The sequence below is a fragment of the Eubalaena glacialis genome, chromosome 4 (genome assembly GCF_028564815.1).
Source record: "Eubalaena glacialis isolate mEubGla1 chromosome 4, mEubGla1.1.hap2.+ XY, whole genome shotgun sequence".
Taxonomy (NCBI): Eukaryota; Metazoa; Chordata; class Mammalia; order Artiodactyla; family Balaenidae; genus Eubalaena; species Eubalaena glacialis.
Genome location: NC_083719.1, coordinates 5,139,423 through 5,154,088, shown reverse-complemented (window position 1 = coordinate 5,154,088; position 14,666 = coordinate 5,139,423). Strand labels below are relative to the sequence as shown.

Here is a 14,666-nt window from a genome sequence, read left to right as displayed (position 1 = left end):
CCCCTGTGGGGAGATGCTCCCCCTGTGGGGAGATGCTTCTCCTGGGGAGGTGCTAGCATCCCACTGGCTGTGACCAGAGGCTTGTGTGTGCACTCGGGGCAGGGCTGTGCAGCCCAGCAGTGAGGCCTGCAAAGGCGGCCTTCCCAGACCCCAGACCCTCTGAGCCCCAGGGAGGGCTGGTAGGAGTTTGTTTTCCCTCTGACCTCAACATAACCAGTCCAGTCCAGCTGTAGCTGAGAAAAGCAGCCAGAAGTGGACAAGGGCCCTCACATATGAGAGAGTGAAATCAGCTACTTCTGATAAAGGACTTCAGAACCTTACAAACGCACAAACAAACGGAGAATCTGTGTGCTAAACAGTTCTCCTGGAACTGACCGGGGCTATTTCCCATTTCTTTTTCATTGATGAGACAACTCACCACCTTGACTTTGGAATTTTGTGTGGTGCAGGATTTCAAATCTCTTGTAGCTTCGGTGTTCCTAGCACAGAATTCTAAACCATGTTATACTGGGGACAGAATTTGCTTTGCATGGCAAGGAAATGCCAATGTTATCACAGCTCAGTAAGCATCACTGAAATCTGGGTTTATGTGTTTCCCCAGCTCTGCTTAATCCCAAGATTCCACAAATCTGTTTTAAAAAAAAAAAAAACCTTAGCATATTCTGGAACAAAAATTCAGTATAAAATCATAGCACAAATGCTAAGCCTAACTGGGTTTGGGGAGATCTTTGGATGAAGGCCTGGCACCTGGTCTCTATGGCCTGACCATGGCTTGAGGCCCAGGCAGTGTGGGAGCAGGTAATGGCCACACTGCAGGCCTACAATTTTGCAGTCTACACCAGTGCAGAGAAATGGAGGGGCACCCCACCCAAGGCCCAGCACGGAGGAAACACTACTCTCCTCTTCATTGATGGCTTTCTTTTCCCTTCCAGTCACTACTAAACCCGTATTCTTTCCCCAGACTCTCTGCTGCACATGGCTCTGGTTTGTGCAATAGTAAAAGTCTTATTGTTTAAGTAAAAAAAATACTGGAATCACTGTATTATAAATTTAACACATGGTACATGCTCAAGGTTTGCAAGAAATACATTTTAAAGGATTCACTCACTCAACCTCAGAGTAAAACCTTCTAGAACATTCTGAAAAATTTTCTAAAATGCTACCGATCTGTAAATATTGTGACTTACTGACTTCGAAGAGTAGCAGAAAGTAGTGGGATAAATGAGACTGGCAAGAAATGAAGATTGGGTACAATGCACCAATATTCACTGTAATTATGTAAAGAAAATAACATGAAAAGGAAAGGAAAATACTAAGTAGCAAATAAATGGATGATTTAGACATTCATATGTCTGAAAGGTAAGATTACTTATGAAAAACTCTCCCTTCTTTTTATCACTCACTCAAACTATGCTTGACTTATAAGACTAGTTGGTATCACTGCGTTGTTCTAAAGACCAAACAAATTACAAAATTCACTGTAGGTTTCGAAGGCAGACATGTCAGAAGCATTTCCTCGCAGCAGAAATCTTAACATTTCCCTCAGCCTTTTGGGGCAACTTAATTTAATGGCACAGTATGTAAGTTTTCATTGACTCTATGGGGACTGTCCCCAGGAATTTTGGACGAGGCTCATTCTGTCCTGAATGCACACTAGCAAGGGCATTCTTTTACCTCCCCGAGTTCTGTAACAAGCTCATTCTGTCCAGCCCTTCAGGGTGGACTGTCTTCTTCCTAGTTAGTGGTCCTTCAGACTTGAATATTTGACAACTTCTACTTAATGATGCTACAAAATGAGACAATAGGGAGAGAAGATGCCCCTTGGAAATTCTCACTAAGCCCCTACTTCCTACTTGAGGAATAATGGTCTGGTTCAATCACGTTGCCCTTGGGAGCTCAAGAAAACAGGCACTTGCTGTACCCTCTGGGCTGCCAGCCTGCCCTGCTCCCCAGCTGGACTCCACCCCGTCTCGGACCTCCAGGAAACCACACAAGTAAAGTGCTTTGTAAGCAGCAACAGTGGATGCAAGTATTGCTCCAGGATGGGGGTCTGTTTTGCCCACCTCAATCACAGACCCCCATTCAGCACCTGCTGGCAGCACCCTCACTCCTTCCTCCATGCAGACCCATGCCTCTTACATCCTGCCATTGGCTGCATCCTTCATACATCTCCTCCCACATTTGGGTTTAGAGTTCTGAGCCATGGGTGTCTTTCTGGGTTGGGCACTGACCAAGACCCAGTTCTGAAGTCTCCGGGTGTCTTCTGGCCACAGAGATGGCGTAAGACCATCTATCCTTTCTTCAAATGGCCTGAAAGGGTTAAACAAGGGTCACCTGTTCTTGTGCAGCATCCTGGCCCCAGAGGCAATCAAATCAGGTGTGGACCAACAGCTGCTGGGCGCATCCTTATCTGAATGGGGCGACCAGCCAGCCTCTGAGACTCTAAGTGGCACATGGTCAGGGCCAAGCTGCAGATTGAGGGCCTTGGATGTTTTTCTTAGGGTAGGGCAACTGAAATGACCTCAATCAAAAGATTTGATGACAGCCAAGTAATTAGTTTACAGGTGGGAAAAAGACATACATAAATGTGAAGAAAACAATCTGAGCAGTGCTGGGTAGAACCGTTTCTATTTGCTGACTATGATGCTGAAAACTTTACCAACCTAACGTGGTAGTTATGGCAACACCACCCAGGCCCACGCACTGATTTAGATATTGTTACAGACTCCACTTCCACGAAGAAGATAACACCGCTTCTCAGAATGATACACACTGCAGGCTGAGAACCCCGGGGGACAGGAGGATGCCTCATGTCTCTAGTGATCTCAGAGGTCGAATTTCAGACTTCAATATTGCTAAACTATGGGGAAATCAGTGAGCGTACAACAAAAACAGCATAAAAATCCTGGAGGACCGATGAACTGTATACTGTTCCCACTCCTTGTGAGAATGCTGGTTCCATTCATCTAAGTCTTAAGAGCTGGAAAGAACCCTGAAGACATCTAGTCACTTTCCTACCAAATGCAGGAAGCCTTACCCTAGATGCTCAGGGCCTTAACTGCTAAGCAATAAGAGAAGATTGGTGTTCTTTGTTGATTAGCCTCCAATTGTCATAATATCATATATACGTATGTAGGTCGAACATTTCAACTAGATTTCTCTTGAATTTCATTACAGAAAAAAGCCTTTCCTAAAGGTATCAGTCAGGCAAAGGATCACTGACTCAGTGAAATTCTCTTTCAGTTGTACTGAGGCAATTTGTGTTCATTCTGTGTGACCTGTGATAACTGATGGAATCCACAGCATTTGAAAAAAATTTTACGTTTGATTTCTGAACCGGCTTTTCATCTTGAAACAGAATGGTAGCTCAAAAGTTTTCAAGTGGACATCGTATTCTGTAAAACAGAAAGAATCTCAACAATGTGGAACAGTATCAATGTGTGTGTTGAGAGGTGATAAAGGTAAATGTTTGAATTAATTATATTCTTCTATGTAATTTTCTAACTTGGCAGCAGCAAAAAATTAAGCTAATTTAAAGATACTGCTAACAAATAGGATTCTTAGAGAGCAAGGCTGTAGAGGTGAAAAAACAGCTCTCAAATCTGTGCTTGGTCAATAACATGATCGTGGTTATTATCTGAAATTGACACCTGATGGTGAAAAATGACTTGATGATGGAGAGTCAACAGAGGTGATGACAAGAGTCCACAAGGAGAGGTGGCAGTTCTGAGAGGGCGAAGAGGAGGCTACCCTGTGATTTTTGTGAATATTTATAAAATTCTGGTCAAGTATAAAAAAATTTTGAGCCAACTGTATGTCAATATTGCTCTGAAGTACTAATAGTTATGAAAGCAGAACGCTTCATGTAATGAATGTTGAATGTAAACCCAATTCTGGGTCTTTGGTCATACTTTTCTTATGTATTTATTTCAATAAAATTCTACTTTTATAAAAAGAAGGAACACCTATTGATCACCTCCTCTATGCAATGCACCTCCGCACATCATTTCCTTTGAGCATCATGACACATCCGTGAAGTGGGTTTATGCTCCTCATCTTCAGATGAGGAACCTGAGGCTCAGGGAGGTGGCTACCTGCCCAGCAGGGAAGCAGGCTTGGGAGGAGGGGTGGTACTGGAGCCCTGCCCCTGCTCAAGGTCCACGGCTTTATCCTAATCCCACCCAACAAGATCACGGTAGGACTGAGCTATATGTTGGGCTCCTAAACCTCGTTCCCAGAGGTTCTGGCCATGAGCTGCATGATAAACTTTAAGTTCTTTCCCAAGACAGCTGTCAACACTTAGAGCTATGTACCACCTTGGGGTTCTTGGGGCCATGCATCCCCAGGGAACACAAACTTGGATGGAAAAAAAATGTCTTTATTTTCATTAACTCTAACTGTAGTCCAGCACTTCATTTAACTGTGATTGGAAGTAACAAAGCAGAGATTTAGCATTGCCTTGATTTTGTCACCAACAGAAACCCCAGACATTTAAAAATCATATGACAGCTGTTGTAGACAACTTGAAATGTCATCAGTTCTCCTTCCTATGTCCAGTTAGGGCAGTAACTAGACCTTGATATTAAATGTGTTAATAAAGACATGCTTTTTAATTTCATATTTTAGTTCATCACTTTTTAAAAATAGCAATAACTATTTCTAAGTATGACTGTTTTCCTTTGAAAGCCTATGAATTTTATTTTGTGCGTTTAAAAGCATTATTCTGAGGAGGGGTCTTCAGATGTCCCCAGATGCTGAGGGTGGCCTTTGGGGTCAGAGGTGGCAGGAAGGGGCCTCTGGTTCTTCTCGGATCTGCGAGAATAACCAAGAGGCGTCCATCTCTCTTGTCTATGAAAAGGCAGATGCCAGGATCCCCTTTTAAATAAAATTACTACAACAAAAATCACTGTAATTCAATCCAGCAGAATTCAAAGTCACTTTTTATTAGATTAGTTTTAGTTATGAATTAAACCAACCTCCTTTAAGCTTTATGTAATTTTACTGGTTGATCCTACAGTCAGGGAAACTTTGTCTTTCATGAGCTCTCTAAGATGATGATCCTTCATAGGATACATTATAAAGGTGATCAAAGGAAAAACAAGCAGTTCTGTGAGGGGAGGGATCACAGTGGCGCCTGTGGGCACCTAGCTCATCTGTGTCAGTTTCAGGCATTCACTGGAGGAAGGGGCTTCCTGAAGACCCTAACCCGCAGATTGGCAGGGCCCTGCCTTCCCCAGGCTAAGCGAGCCTTGGTGTCCTCCTCTGTAAAATGGGAATAACAACAGCACTCACCCCATAAGCCGCTGAAAGCATTTAATCACGTGACCCACTAAAGTGTTTTGCACAGCAGCTGGCCCACGGTAAGCACCTGGTAAGTTCACAATCTTACCGGATTCCAAACAGGGACAAGAGGAGGGGATGGCGTGTGTGTGCAGTTGAGCTAGTCGCACAGCGGACGCGTTTATTCAGCGCATACAATGTATCGGGCACTGGGCGAGGGGAAGGGGAAACAGAGCTGTGGATAGGCAAGTGCAGTCTAGCAGGATGAGCGCGAAATGAACACCTTCCAGACAACGCAGAGGTGTTCAGACGAGGGAGCCACTGCCCCTACTGGAGGAGTGACCGCAGGGCCCTCTGCAGGAGTTAAGACGTCTCGGCAGGGTTCTGAGGGATGGCAGGGCTCCACTGATGCATGAGGGGGTGCTTTCCCGATGGGGGCGGACCTGTGAGCTCAGCAAACGTGGAGACCTGCTGGTGTGCCCTGGCTGGAGGGGCTGGTGGGAGAAGGCCTTCCTGGGGGCTGTGGAAGGTGGAAGAGCCGCACCCAGGCTGGGCAGCGATTGGGCGCTTGGATGTATTCCGTCACCGTCACAACCAAGGGTGTGAGAAAGCCAGGTGTGCATCTTAGAGGACCCAGGAAGGTGGCAGCAGGGAGGATGGAAAGGGACAGAGAGGTTGGACAGGGGCATCACAGGGATCCAAGCAGAGGATGACAAGCCTCTAAGGAGGCAGGAGGGCAGGGAGGAGAGGAAAAGCCAGGCTTGGGAACGTGAACGAGGAGGCCCGGTTAGTCCTGCTCCGTGACCACACCTAGGCCTGCCAGGTGGGGAAGGGCACCTTCCGGCCACTCCCCCCGGCGCCCTGCTCCCGCCCTGCCCTCCTCTCCCGAGCCTTTGCCACCTGGTTGGTCCCAATTCTGCTTCCTCCCTAGAGGTTCTCGATCTGGGGGCCTTGGTCCTCCCGCTCGGCTTGCTTCCTCCTGCCCTTAGCGGAGAGGACCAGGAGGAGGACCGGGGGTGACACAGAATGGGGAAAGGTCGCCACGGGAATGCTGAAGACCATGTGTCTTCAGTGCCCAAGTCATGGTAGACCCTCAGCAAACGGGTCCTGAATGAAGGAGGGAAAGAAGGAATGAAGTGTGTGATGATGGGGAATTAAACAATTAAACCTGGGCTTCCCTGGCGGCGCAGTGGTTGAGAATCTGCCTGCTAATGCAGGGGACACGGGTTCGAGCCCTGGTCTGGGAAGATCCCACATGCCGCGGAGCAACTAGGCCCGTTAGCCACAATTACTGAGCCTGCGCGTCTGGAGCCTGTGCTCCGCAACAAGAGAGGCTGCGATGGTGAGAGGCCCGCGCACCGTGATGAAGAGTGGCCCCCGCTTGCTGCAACTAGAGAAAGCCCTCGCACAGAAACGAAGACCCAACACAGCCAAAAATAAATAAATAAATAAATAAATTAATTAAAAAAAAAAAACAATTAAACCTTATCTTAGGTTGCTGACTCCTTGGGTAGGAAAGCGCAGATGTTATTGGAAATATTTCTGCCATTACAACGACTTCTTTGTCTGTTTTGGGAAATGCCAGATCCTCCCATTTATTAGTGAAACTATGTTCAGAAAAACAGGCTAACCCTCAGTGTTACAATCACATAACAGTGAGCATTCCTGCAATGAGCATTCCTTCTGGGAACGTCACCCAGAAGTCTTGAAGACCCAGCTGACCCCAGGACCCCACCTCTCTCAAGTCCCTGGCGCACACGCAGGCCACTGCCAGGTGTCCAGTCCGCTTGCACCAGTGAACGGGCACTCACCCAAATACTAAGCAAGTGACAACTGCGGAGCTGCCTGGCACATCACAGACAAATGTGAGTGGGTTTCACTTTATCCCCGCTAGACAGACAGTTCTCCGTGGCTGGCACTTTCCGTGAATCTGATTCACCAACGTGTGCCCAGTGTGTGCCCGACACAGAGTGGACACTCAGTACCCGTGCTGTGTGAACTAGCTAATTATCCACAGTTCTGGGGGGTCCGTGCACCCAAGCCCTCACAACCGTGTCCGATCCGGGGGTGAGGAACTCTTTTGAGCACATTTCCTTTTTCAGGGTTCACACTTCTTCTTGGTCCAGGGGGGAAGGACCGGGTTGTATGATGACCTCCTCTACAAAAGTAGGGCTTCCAGAGGGCTCGTCGGGGTGGACACAGGACAGTGAGTGCAACCAAGGTGGGTGGGGGGAAGGTAAGGGGTTCATTACACCCACCATCACCTGAAGCTCCCTCTTCTGGCTGTTGGTGGGAGGATGTACCGAAGATGGTAGACGTGATGAGTAATTCTGGTCCAGGGTGGTTTTTCCAACCCTGGTTTATCTGCTAGAATCAACGTAGGAGATTTTCCAACAGGCCTCTACCAGGGCCTCATCTTAGCCTCAAGAAGTACGAATCTTCAAGGATAAGGGCCTGGCACTGGAATAATTTAAAGGTTCCCCGAAGCATCTAATTAACCTGGGGCTGAGGACCACCAGCAGAGAGGAAAGGAGTTACCCCCTCCCCATCCTCCGCCCCATCTCCCCACGACCCTATCAACACAGCAAAAATCTAGGATTCAGGAGATTTGAAATGTGACTCAAAGAACTCACTATTAGTGGCTGCTTAAAAAAAAACCATGAAAGCCATTTGGCTGGTTCCTTAGCTGTCCCCAGAGTGATACCACTGAGGCTGCCTTCCTTCTAAACCTGGACTCACACACACCTGTTCGTGAGGATGAGAAAGGGCAGGATTCTGGGTTAAAACAAACTTCCACTTAGCGTTCATGTTGGCACTTTCCATTAAACAAACAAACCCCCCCAAACTCTCCTGACCCTTAAAAAGGAAAACAATCCTCTCACACCCTTTACTATAAATCAGAAAAGTAAACAGAAATGCATTTGCATCCTCTTTTTGCAAGTTTACATTCTCCGAAGTTTACAACTCTGGGTAAAGTAAGCCACTACTATTATTAACTGCACCGTCAGCCATGGGATGAGCAGAGTTGCCAGGGAGCAGGCGTGTGGGAGCTTTTGCCAAGTTGGCATGGGACTATTTTTAGGATGCAGAGTCCTGTCTGCGTCCTCCTGCCCGTCCTACTTGATACAAGAACAAGCTATTTTTTTCTCCGAACAGTCGAGCACATGGAGATCTCAAGCTGCAGAGTCATCCTGGGTGGTAATGACCTCCGTCACCTACACACGGGCACAGGACACAACAACATGGTGACTCATAAGACTCCTCCACAAATCCACTCTCCTCGGTGAGTCACATGGCAGGACCCACCCCCTGGCTGTCACTGTTCACACGCTAGGTTCTCCCAGCTTCCCTTTAAAGCGGCCACCATCTCTCTATTCCAAGTAGGCCCTCCTGGGGTCTCCTCAGTGTGGTCCTGTGTTCACACGGATGGACATCATTTATGTTACTTTGCAAACCAGCAATAGCCTCTAGAGAAATGAGAGGTTGAACTGGTTAAGAAATTCCTGTTTGGGCTTGTTATAGGCTACACTGTGATCTCTCAAAATTGATATGTTGGAGTCCTACTCCCAAGCACCTCAGAAGGTGACTGTATTTGGAGACAGGGTCTTTACAGAGGTCATCATGTTAAACTGAGGTCATTAGGATGGAGCCCTGATCCAATACGACTGGCGTCCTCACCAGAAGGGGAGATTAGGACACAGACAGGCACAGAGGGAAGACCACGTGAGGACACAGGGAGAAGATGGCCGTCTGCAAGCCAAGGACAGAGGCCTGGAGCTCATCCTTCTGCACACCCTCGGAAGGACCCAACCCTGCTCTCACCTTGAGCTCAGACTTCTGGGCTCCGGAACTGTGAGAGGTAAATGTCTGTTGTTGAAGCCCCCCAGTCTGTGGGACTTTGTGACAGCAGCCCTAGCACACTCACACAGGGCTTTCAAAAATGTTGTGTGAATTATAATAGTTCAGAAGCCAATAAACTTTAGGAACCCACAGGGCTGTTTATCTTCATTACTTTTTTCTGATAAGACCTGGAGATTGTGTAGCCATAAGGAAAAAGCTATTTCCAGGCCTAGTACTTTGGAAGAGGTTCTGAAGACGGGCTCTGTGTGTGTGTGCGTGTGTGCGCGCCCATGTGCAAGATTCTCAGTGACACCCATGGCGCAGAACACTTTAAGCCCTAAAGTCGACCTCAGAGATGCACTTTATCATCAAACAGAGCTGATCTGCAGAGCCTGTTACTTCTCCATCACACACTGACACGTGGCAACATCCGCCAGTTTTCTGTGCTCAAAAATTCCAGAAACTAGTGCTGTCAGGAAACATAACTGTTCCGGAATCGCTTAGCAATTTTTAATTCAAACACTAAGACCTGAAGGTGTTTTAGTCCTGTTGCTTTCACTCTTCTGCTGACAGCTGACTGTGTACCTGTGCTCTGTGGACACAAATGATGATCACACCGGTCACCGCCAACCACTGGCTGGAGATGGCCAGGGGCTCAGGTGGCCCGGGCGTGACTCTGCCATTGCTGACTTTTACTAATGTGCACTGGTATTCAGAGCCTCGCACTCATTGCTAGTGTTAGAACACGAGGCTGCATTAATCTCACCTGACCGTGTGGAGCTGAGGTTTCCTCGCCTGTACAGTGACCACTGAAACAGTAGAATCAGGTAAGGTTAACACCCTAAGTGCCTCGCTGGCCCAGAGCTTGGCACGGAGCAAACAGTAAATGCCGCTGCTATTATTGCCACATCGTCCTCATGCCGGGTTGAGGCGCGTGGCTGGCACTGAGGGGACAGAGGAGGAGTAAGGAACTGTCTTCCAAGTGCCATCTGGTTCCCTGCCCCTGGTGATGTCTAATTAAAAAGGGGACACTCAGGAGGCGAACTGATGTGAAAGTAGAACCCTGAGTTAGTGCGCCCTCAGGCCACTTTTGGGTGACCTCTGCTCACACAGCTGCAAGGAGAGGGTCTCTGTCGCATCATCTATCATCCCAGGTGCGAGACCTGGTACACGCGCCAGTGAACGCTGAGGCCCGGCCTGGGCAGGACCCTCCCAGGTATGGGGATTTTTCATTTAATTGCAGGAACCAAGAGTTACCTAAAATGTCTCTTTGTAGTCAAAAGAGGATTTGGTAATAAACAAATAGGCAAGGTATGTATGTCATTATCTCTACAAAGAATATATCATACAAGAAATTTTTAAGTTAATTTAAAACCACCACAATCCATAAGGTAGCACATGAGAGATTTTGATAACATGGGCACCAAGAGTCAGGTAAAGGTCTCGTGAAATGACTGAATCTGTCACACCGTGTGATAAACGCCAACATTAATACTATCCACAAAATGGTTAAGCAGATCTTTTCTTAATATTACCAATGAAACCCTTAAAAGTATTTTATGATTTCTCTAAAGGTAGAGAAACAAAATCAACTTAGGATATCCCCAATTCAGAAAGTTAAGCTTAGTAGTTGATGAAAGAGGAAAACGAGCCTTTTCTAATCTCATTGCTTAAGAAAAACGAAAGTGCCAACAGATGGAGGAATGCAACTAGAATGGAACGGCTCTGCCTTTTAAAGTAATTATTGGTTTGGTAGCACTCTTGGTTCTCTCTGAATACCTAATCAGGTATTTTGATTGCTTTCCCAAAGTCCTTTAACTACCTTTAACTACGGAAATAATTCGGTAACTACAGTAAGTGCAATGAACAACCTGTAGGTAGGAAATTTACAAAAGCAGGAAAGGCACCATAACGCTGAGGGCCCTGAGACACTATTAGGATCCTTTCCTGCACAGAATCCTGAAACACTGATGAGCATTCATTTCTCCTGTTCTTACACTGCATTTCGAGTTGTTTGTGTATATCCTACACGACTCTCTTTTGGATGTTGAAGTCAGCATGAAAAGTGCAAAGAAATTGAATTGGTATTTTTATAAATTGCTGAGTGCTCACCTTCCTTTCAGATATTTCATAACTAGACTTTAGAATAGGTGATATAACACAATATGCTAGGTGGAGGGCCCTGAGTTCAACTAAGTAAGATTTTGAAATTAATAAATAAACATATTGATCATTACTTTCAACAGTAAGGTCTCTGACTTGCTGACTGTATGAAGACTCTCAATTTGGATTACAAAGAAAAGAAATGTATACACAAGGACCTGCCTAATTTAATAGAAATGCAGGGGCACCAAGAGAATTATCATTCACAGCATTAATGTGAACGTGGAAAACATTTAACTTACTAAGATATATCTCTTCTAAAAAAAAAAAGTCCTTACTTCTCATTTGAAATCTTTACTTTCCTACATCTTTCAAAATGCAGGCTGTGGCTGAGGTGACCTCTAGGATCTCTTCCAAATCTGAATGCTATGATTCTGTGATTATAAGGCAAAATGATATTCCTCTGCCCCTCATCCCCAAAGTCATCTCTGTGAAGAATGAAAGAAGGTAAGAGAGTGTTCCAGAGAGTTCTGATTAGCAGTGCTTTCAGAAAAAATAACAGAAGCATTTCTGCAAAATATTTTTCCCCATCACTTGTATAAATCCTGATAATAACATAAACCAGGACCCTCTCCCACCCCCGTGGCTTGTATCGAATCACAGCCTCTTCCCATCAGAGCCAGCGCTGAACCACAGGCTTCAGAGTGAATTTCTGATGTTAAAGCATTAAACCTCACCTTTCTAGAGCCGCCAGGTCCCTCCTATTTCGAACGCGAGAAATAAGCGGAAGCTAAACCCCAGAAAATATGGACTAGCAAGATAGTCCTTGGTAACAACAGCCCTCAGTCAAGAATTAAGTGCCTTTCTCCACTGGAGTCACAATGCGATTTGCTTGGAATCCCAGGGGCTCCACCTCTAGTGAAATTGGCAGAACAAGCATTATTTGATTAGTGTGCAAGATCCTGCCGTAAAAGGGACAGAGGCAGGTGACAGGGGACTGATGGCTTCTGAAATGCTAGCTGTAGAAAGATCAAATCGAGGTCATTCCGGGTCTCCTAAACAAAACAGGGATTCTTCATAAATCTAAAAGACACCCATATAAAATTATAATTGTATTAAGTAATGTTCAATAGCGATTTGGGAAAACCTCAACCAACTTGAACATGATCAGGAGCATATAATGTGGGAAGATAAAACCATCATGCCTCTGCCTGCAGCTGGGGGGGGGAACAAATTTCAGAAGATTCATTCATTCTCTGCTCTCAAGTTCTCTGGGGTTTCTTTTGGTAAAGCTGCCGTCTGGTGCAATAGGTGAGAAGATTCAGGCACCAAGCCTGCCCCTGATTTCAGTATTTAGTTAAAAATCTTTAGTTCTGATAATGGATTTAACCCCCCCGGGCAGGGGGAACCTGAAGGAAGAAACAGGTCTGAGAGAGACCAAGACCTTGAACAACTACCCAGGAGGTGATGGTCCTGGAAAGAGTCAGGTACCACGCATTTCCTTGAGGGCACCTGGCCTTGTCACACTCACACCACACCTCTGCCTCTCCAGTGAAATTTCTCAAGAGCAAAATTCTCACCTTTGCGCTAGATGCTGGTCAGGAGGGAGCAGAGCAGGGGGGCAGGTTCACCAGCAGGCAGCAGGCCCTCTGCAGAGCCCCCCACCTGCAGAGCCCCCCTGAGTTGTTGTTGGGGGGGAACTTTGTGTGTGTGGCGGGGAAGGGGGCAATAAACTGGGCTGGATACTCAGATTCCTAAGTCCACGTGAAGTTCCACCCTCAGGGAGATTATGGGGTCCGGAGATGGGGAGAAGCCAAGAAAAAGGAGAAGGGGGGAAACGGGAGGGGAGGGGAGGAGAGAGCGGAAGCCTGGGGCGGGGGCGGAGAAGGAGGAAAGGGAGAGAGGGAGATGGGGGAAAGGGAGGAGCACACGGGGACAGCGGGTTAGGAGACAAGGGCAGAGGGTAGAGGGGCAGAGCCAGAGGGAAGAAGGAACAGAGGAGAAAAGAGTGGGTGTGCGGAGAGGGAGAGAGCGAAGTCTAGAGAGATGGGGACCGACCGGGAACAAGCGGGAGACCCGCAGAGACGGGATGGAAAAGTAGAGAAAGAAGAGAACGCTCAGGGAAGAGGAGCGGAGGCGCCCGGGAACGTCTCCCCTCGGCAGGCAGGGGTAGAGACACAGCCCCGCGCGCACCGGGAGCGAGAGGGCCGAGGGGCCAGCCCCGCGCGCCCCCGGCCTCCTCCCCGCTTACCTGGCCCTTGACCAGGCTGGCGGCGAACTGGCGCATGACGGCCTCCACGGTGTAGGCGCTGGACCAGCCGCGCGGCGTGAGCAGCTCCATGCAGATGGCGCCGCCGTCCAGCACGTAGCCGTTCTCCAGGCGCGGGCTGAGCACCCGCATGAAGGGCGGCGAGAAGGGGAAGTTGTCGGGGAAGGTGAGGTTGAGCAGGATGAACTCGGTGTTGGTCTCCTTCATGTCCTGCCACAGCACCGAGTCCTTGTCCACCTGGTGCAGCTTCACGTTCCAGTCGAAGAGGCTCTCGTCCACCAGCTCCACGGAGATGAAGCGGTCGCTGAGGCGCGCGATGTCCTGCAGCTCCTTCATGAGCCGCCGGCTGCGCACCTGCGTGCAGTGCTGCTGGCGCGCCGCGGGCACCAGGCTGCCGCCCGCCGCCGCCGCCGGGCCCGGCCCCGCCCTGGCGCCCGCCGCGCGCTCCCGGGGGCCCCCGCCGCTCGCCGCCCCCGCCGCCCCCGCCGCCGGCTGCGGCGGCTTGTCGCGCGGGGCCAGCTCCGCCGCGCGCTTGCCCTTGCCCTTGCCGGGCCCGGGGCTGGCGTCGCCCGCGCCCCCGGCGGGATGCTGCTGCTGCGGCTTGTGGCCGCCGCTCTTGGCGCCGCCCTTGCCGCGCAGCGACGCGCTCTGCTGGCCGCCGCCGCCGCCGCCGCGGTGGTTGTGGTGATGCTTGGGGTCCTCGGTGTCCCGGTTGTGCAGGCGGATGAGCCCGATTTTGCGGAGCAGCGTGGCCATTTTAGGCTCGGCGCCGGCGCGGGGCTCCCCTCGGCTCCTGCCCCCGGAGCCCGAGAGCCGGGGCGCGGGGGGCGCGGGGCGGCGGCGACCGGCGACCACTCAGCGGGGCGCGGCGCGGGCCACCCCTGGCGCCGGCGGCCGTGGCGCAGCCGAGCGGGCAGCACGCGCGCTCGCCGGCCGCTGGGTCGCCGCCGTCATATGACGGGGCCCGCTCTGACTCGGGCTCCAGCCGCCCGGGGAGGGGAAGCGTGGAGGGGACGCGCCGCGGCGGGCCGTCCCCCGGCCGGTCCCTGCGCGCAGCCCCCCGGAGCCTGGTGTCCGCGGTCCTTTGTGAGCGGCCGCAGCCGGGCTGGCTTCGAGTCCGAGCGCCGCCTCGGGGCGCGCCGAGCCGTCCGCAGCGCCCCGAAGGCAGCGAGGC

At 49.5% G+C, this 14,666-nt stretch overlaps 1 protein-coding gene across 1 annotated transcript in view; it reads right to left on the bottom strand.

Moving 5' to 3' along the window:
• The window catches only part of UBE2QL1 (ubiquitin conjugating enzyme E2 Q family like 1), a 44,491-nt gene extending 30,191 nt beyond the window's left edge, over window positions 1-14,300 (bottom strand). Inside the window, exon 1 of the mRNA XM_061187640.1 lies at window positions 13,475-14,300. Coding sequence (XP_061043623.1) covers window positions 13,475-14,248 — 774 coding nt within the window. The 5' untranslated portion in view covers window positions 14,249-14,300. The remainder of the gene's footprint in view (window positions 1-13,474) is intronic.
• Between the last annotated feature and the right edge of the window lie 366 nt (window positions 14,301-14,666).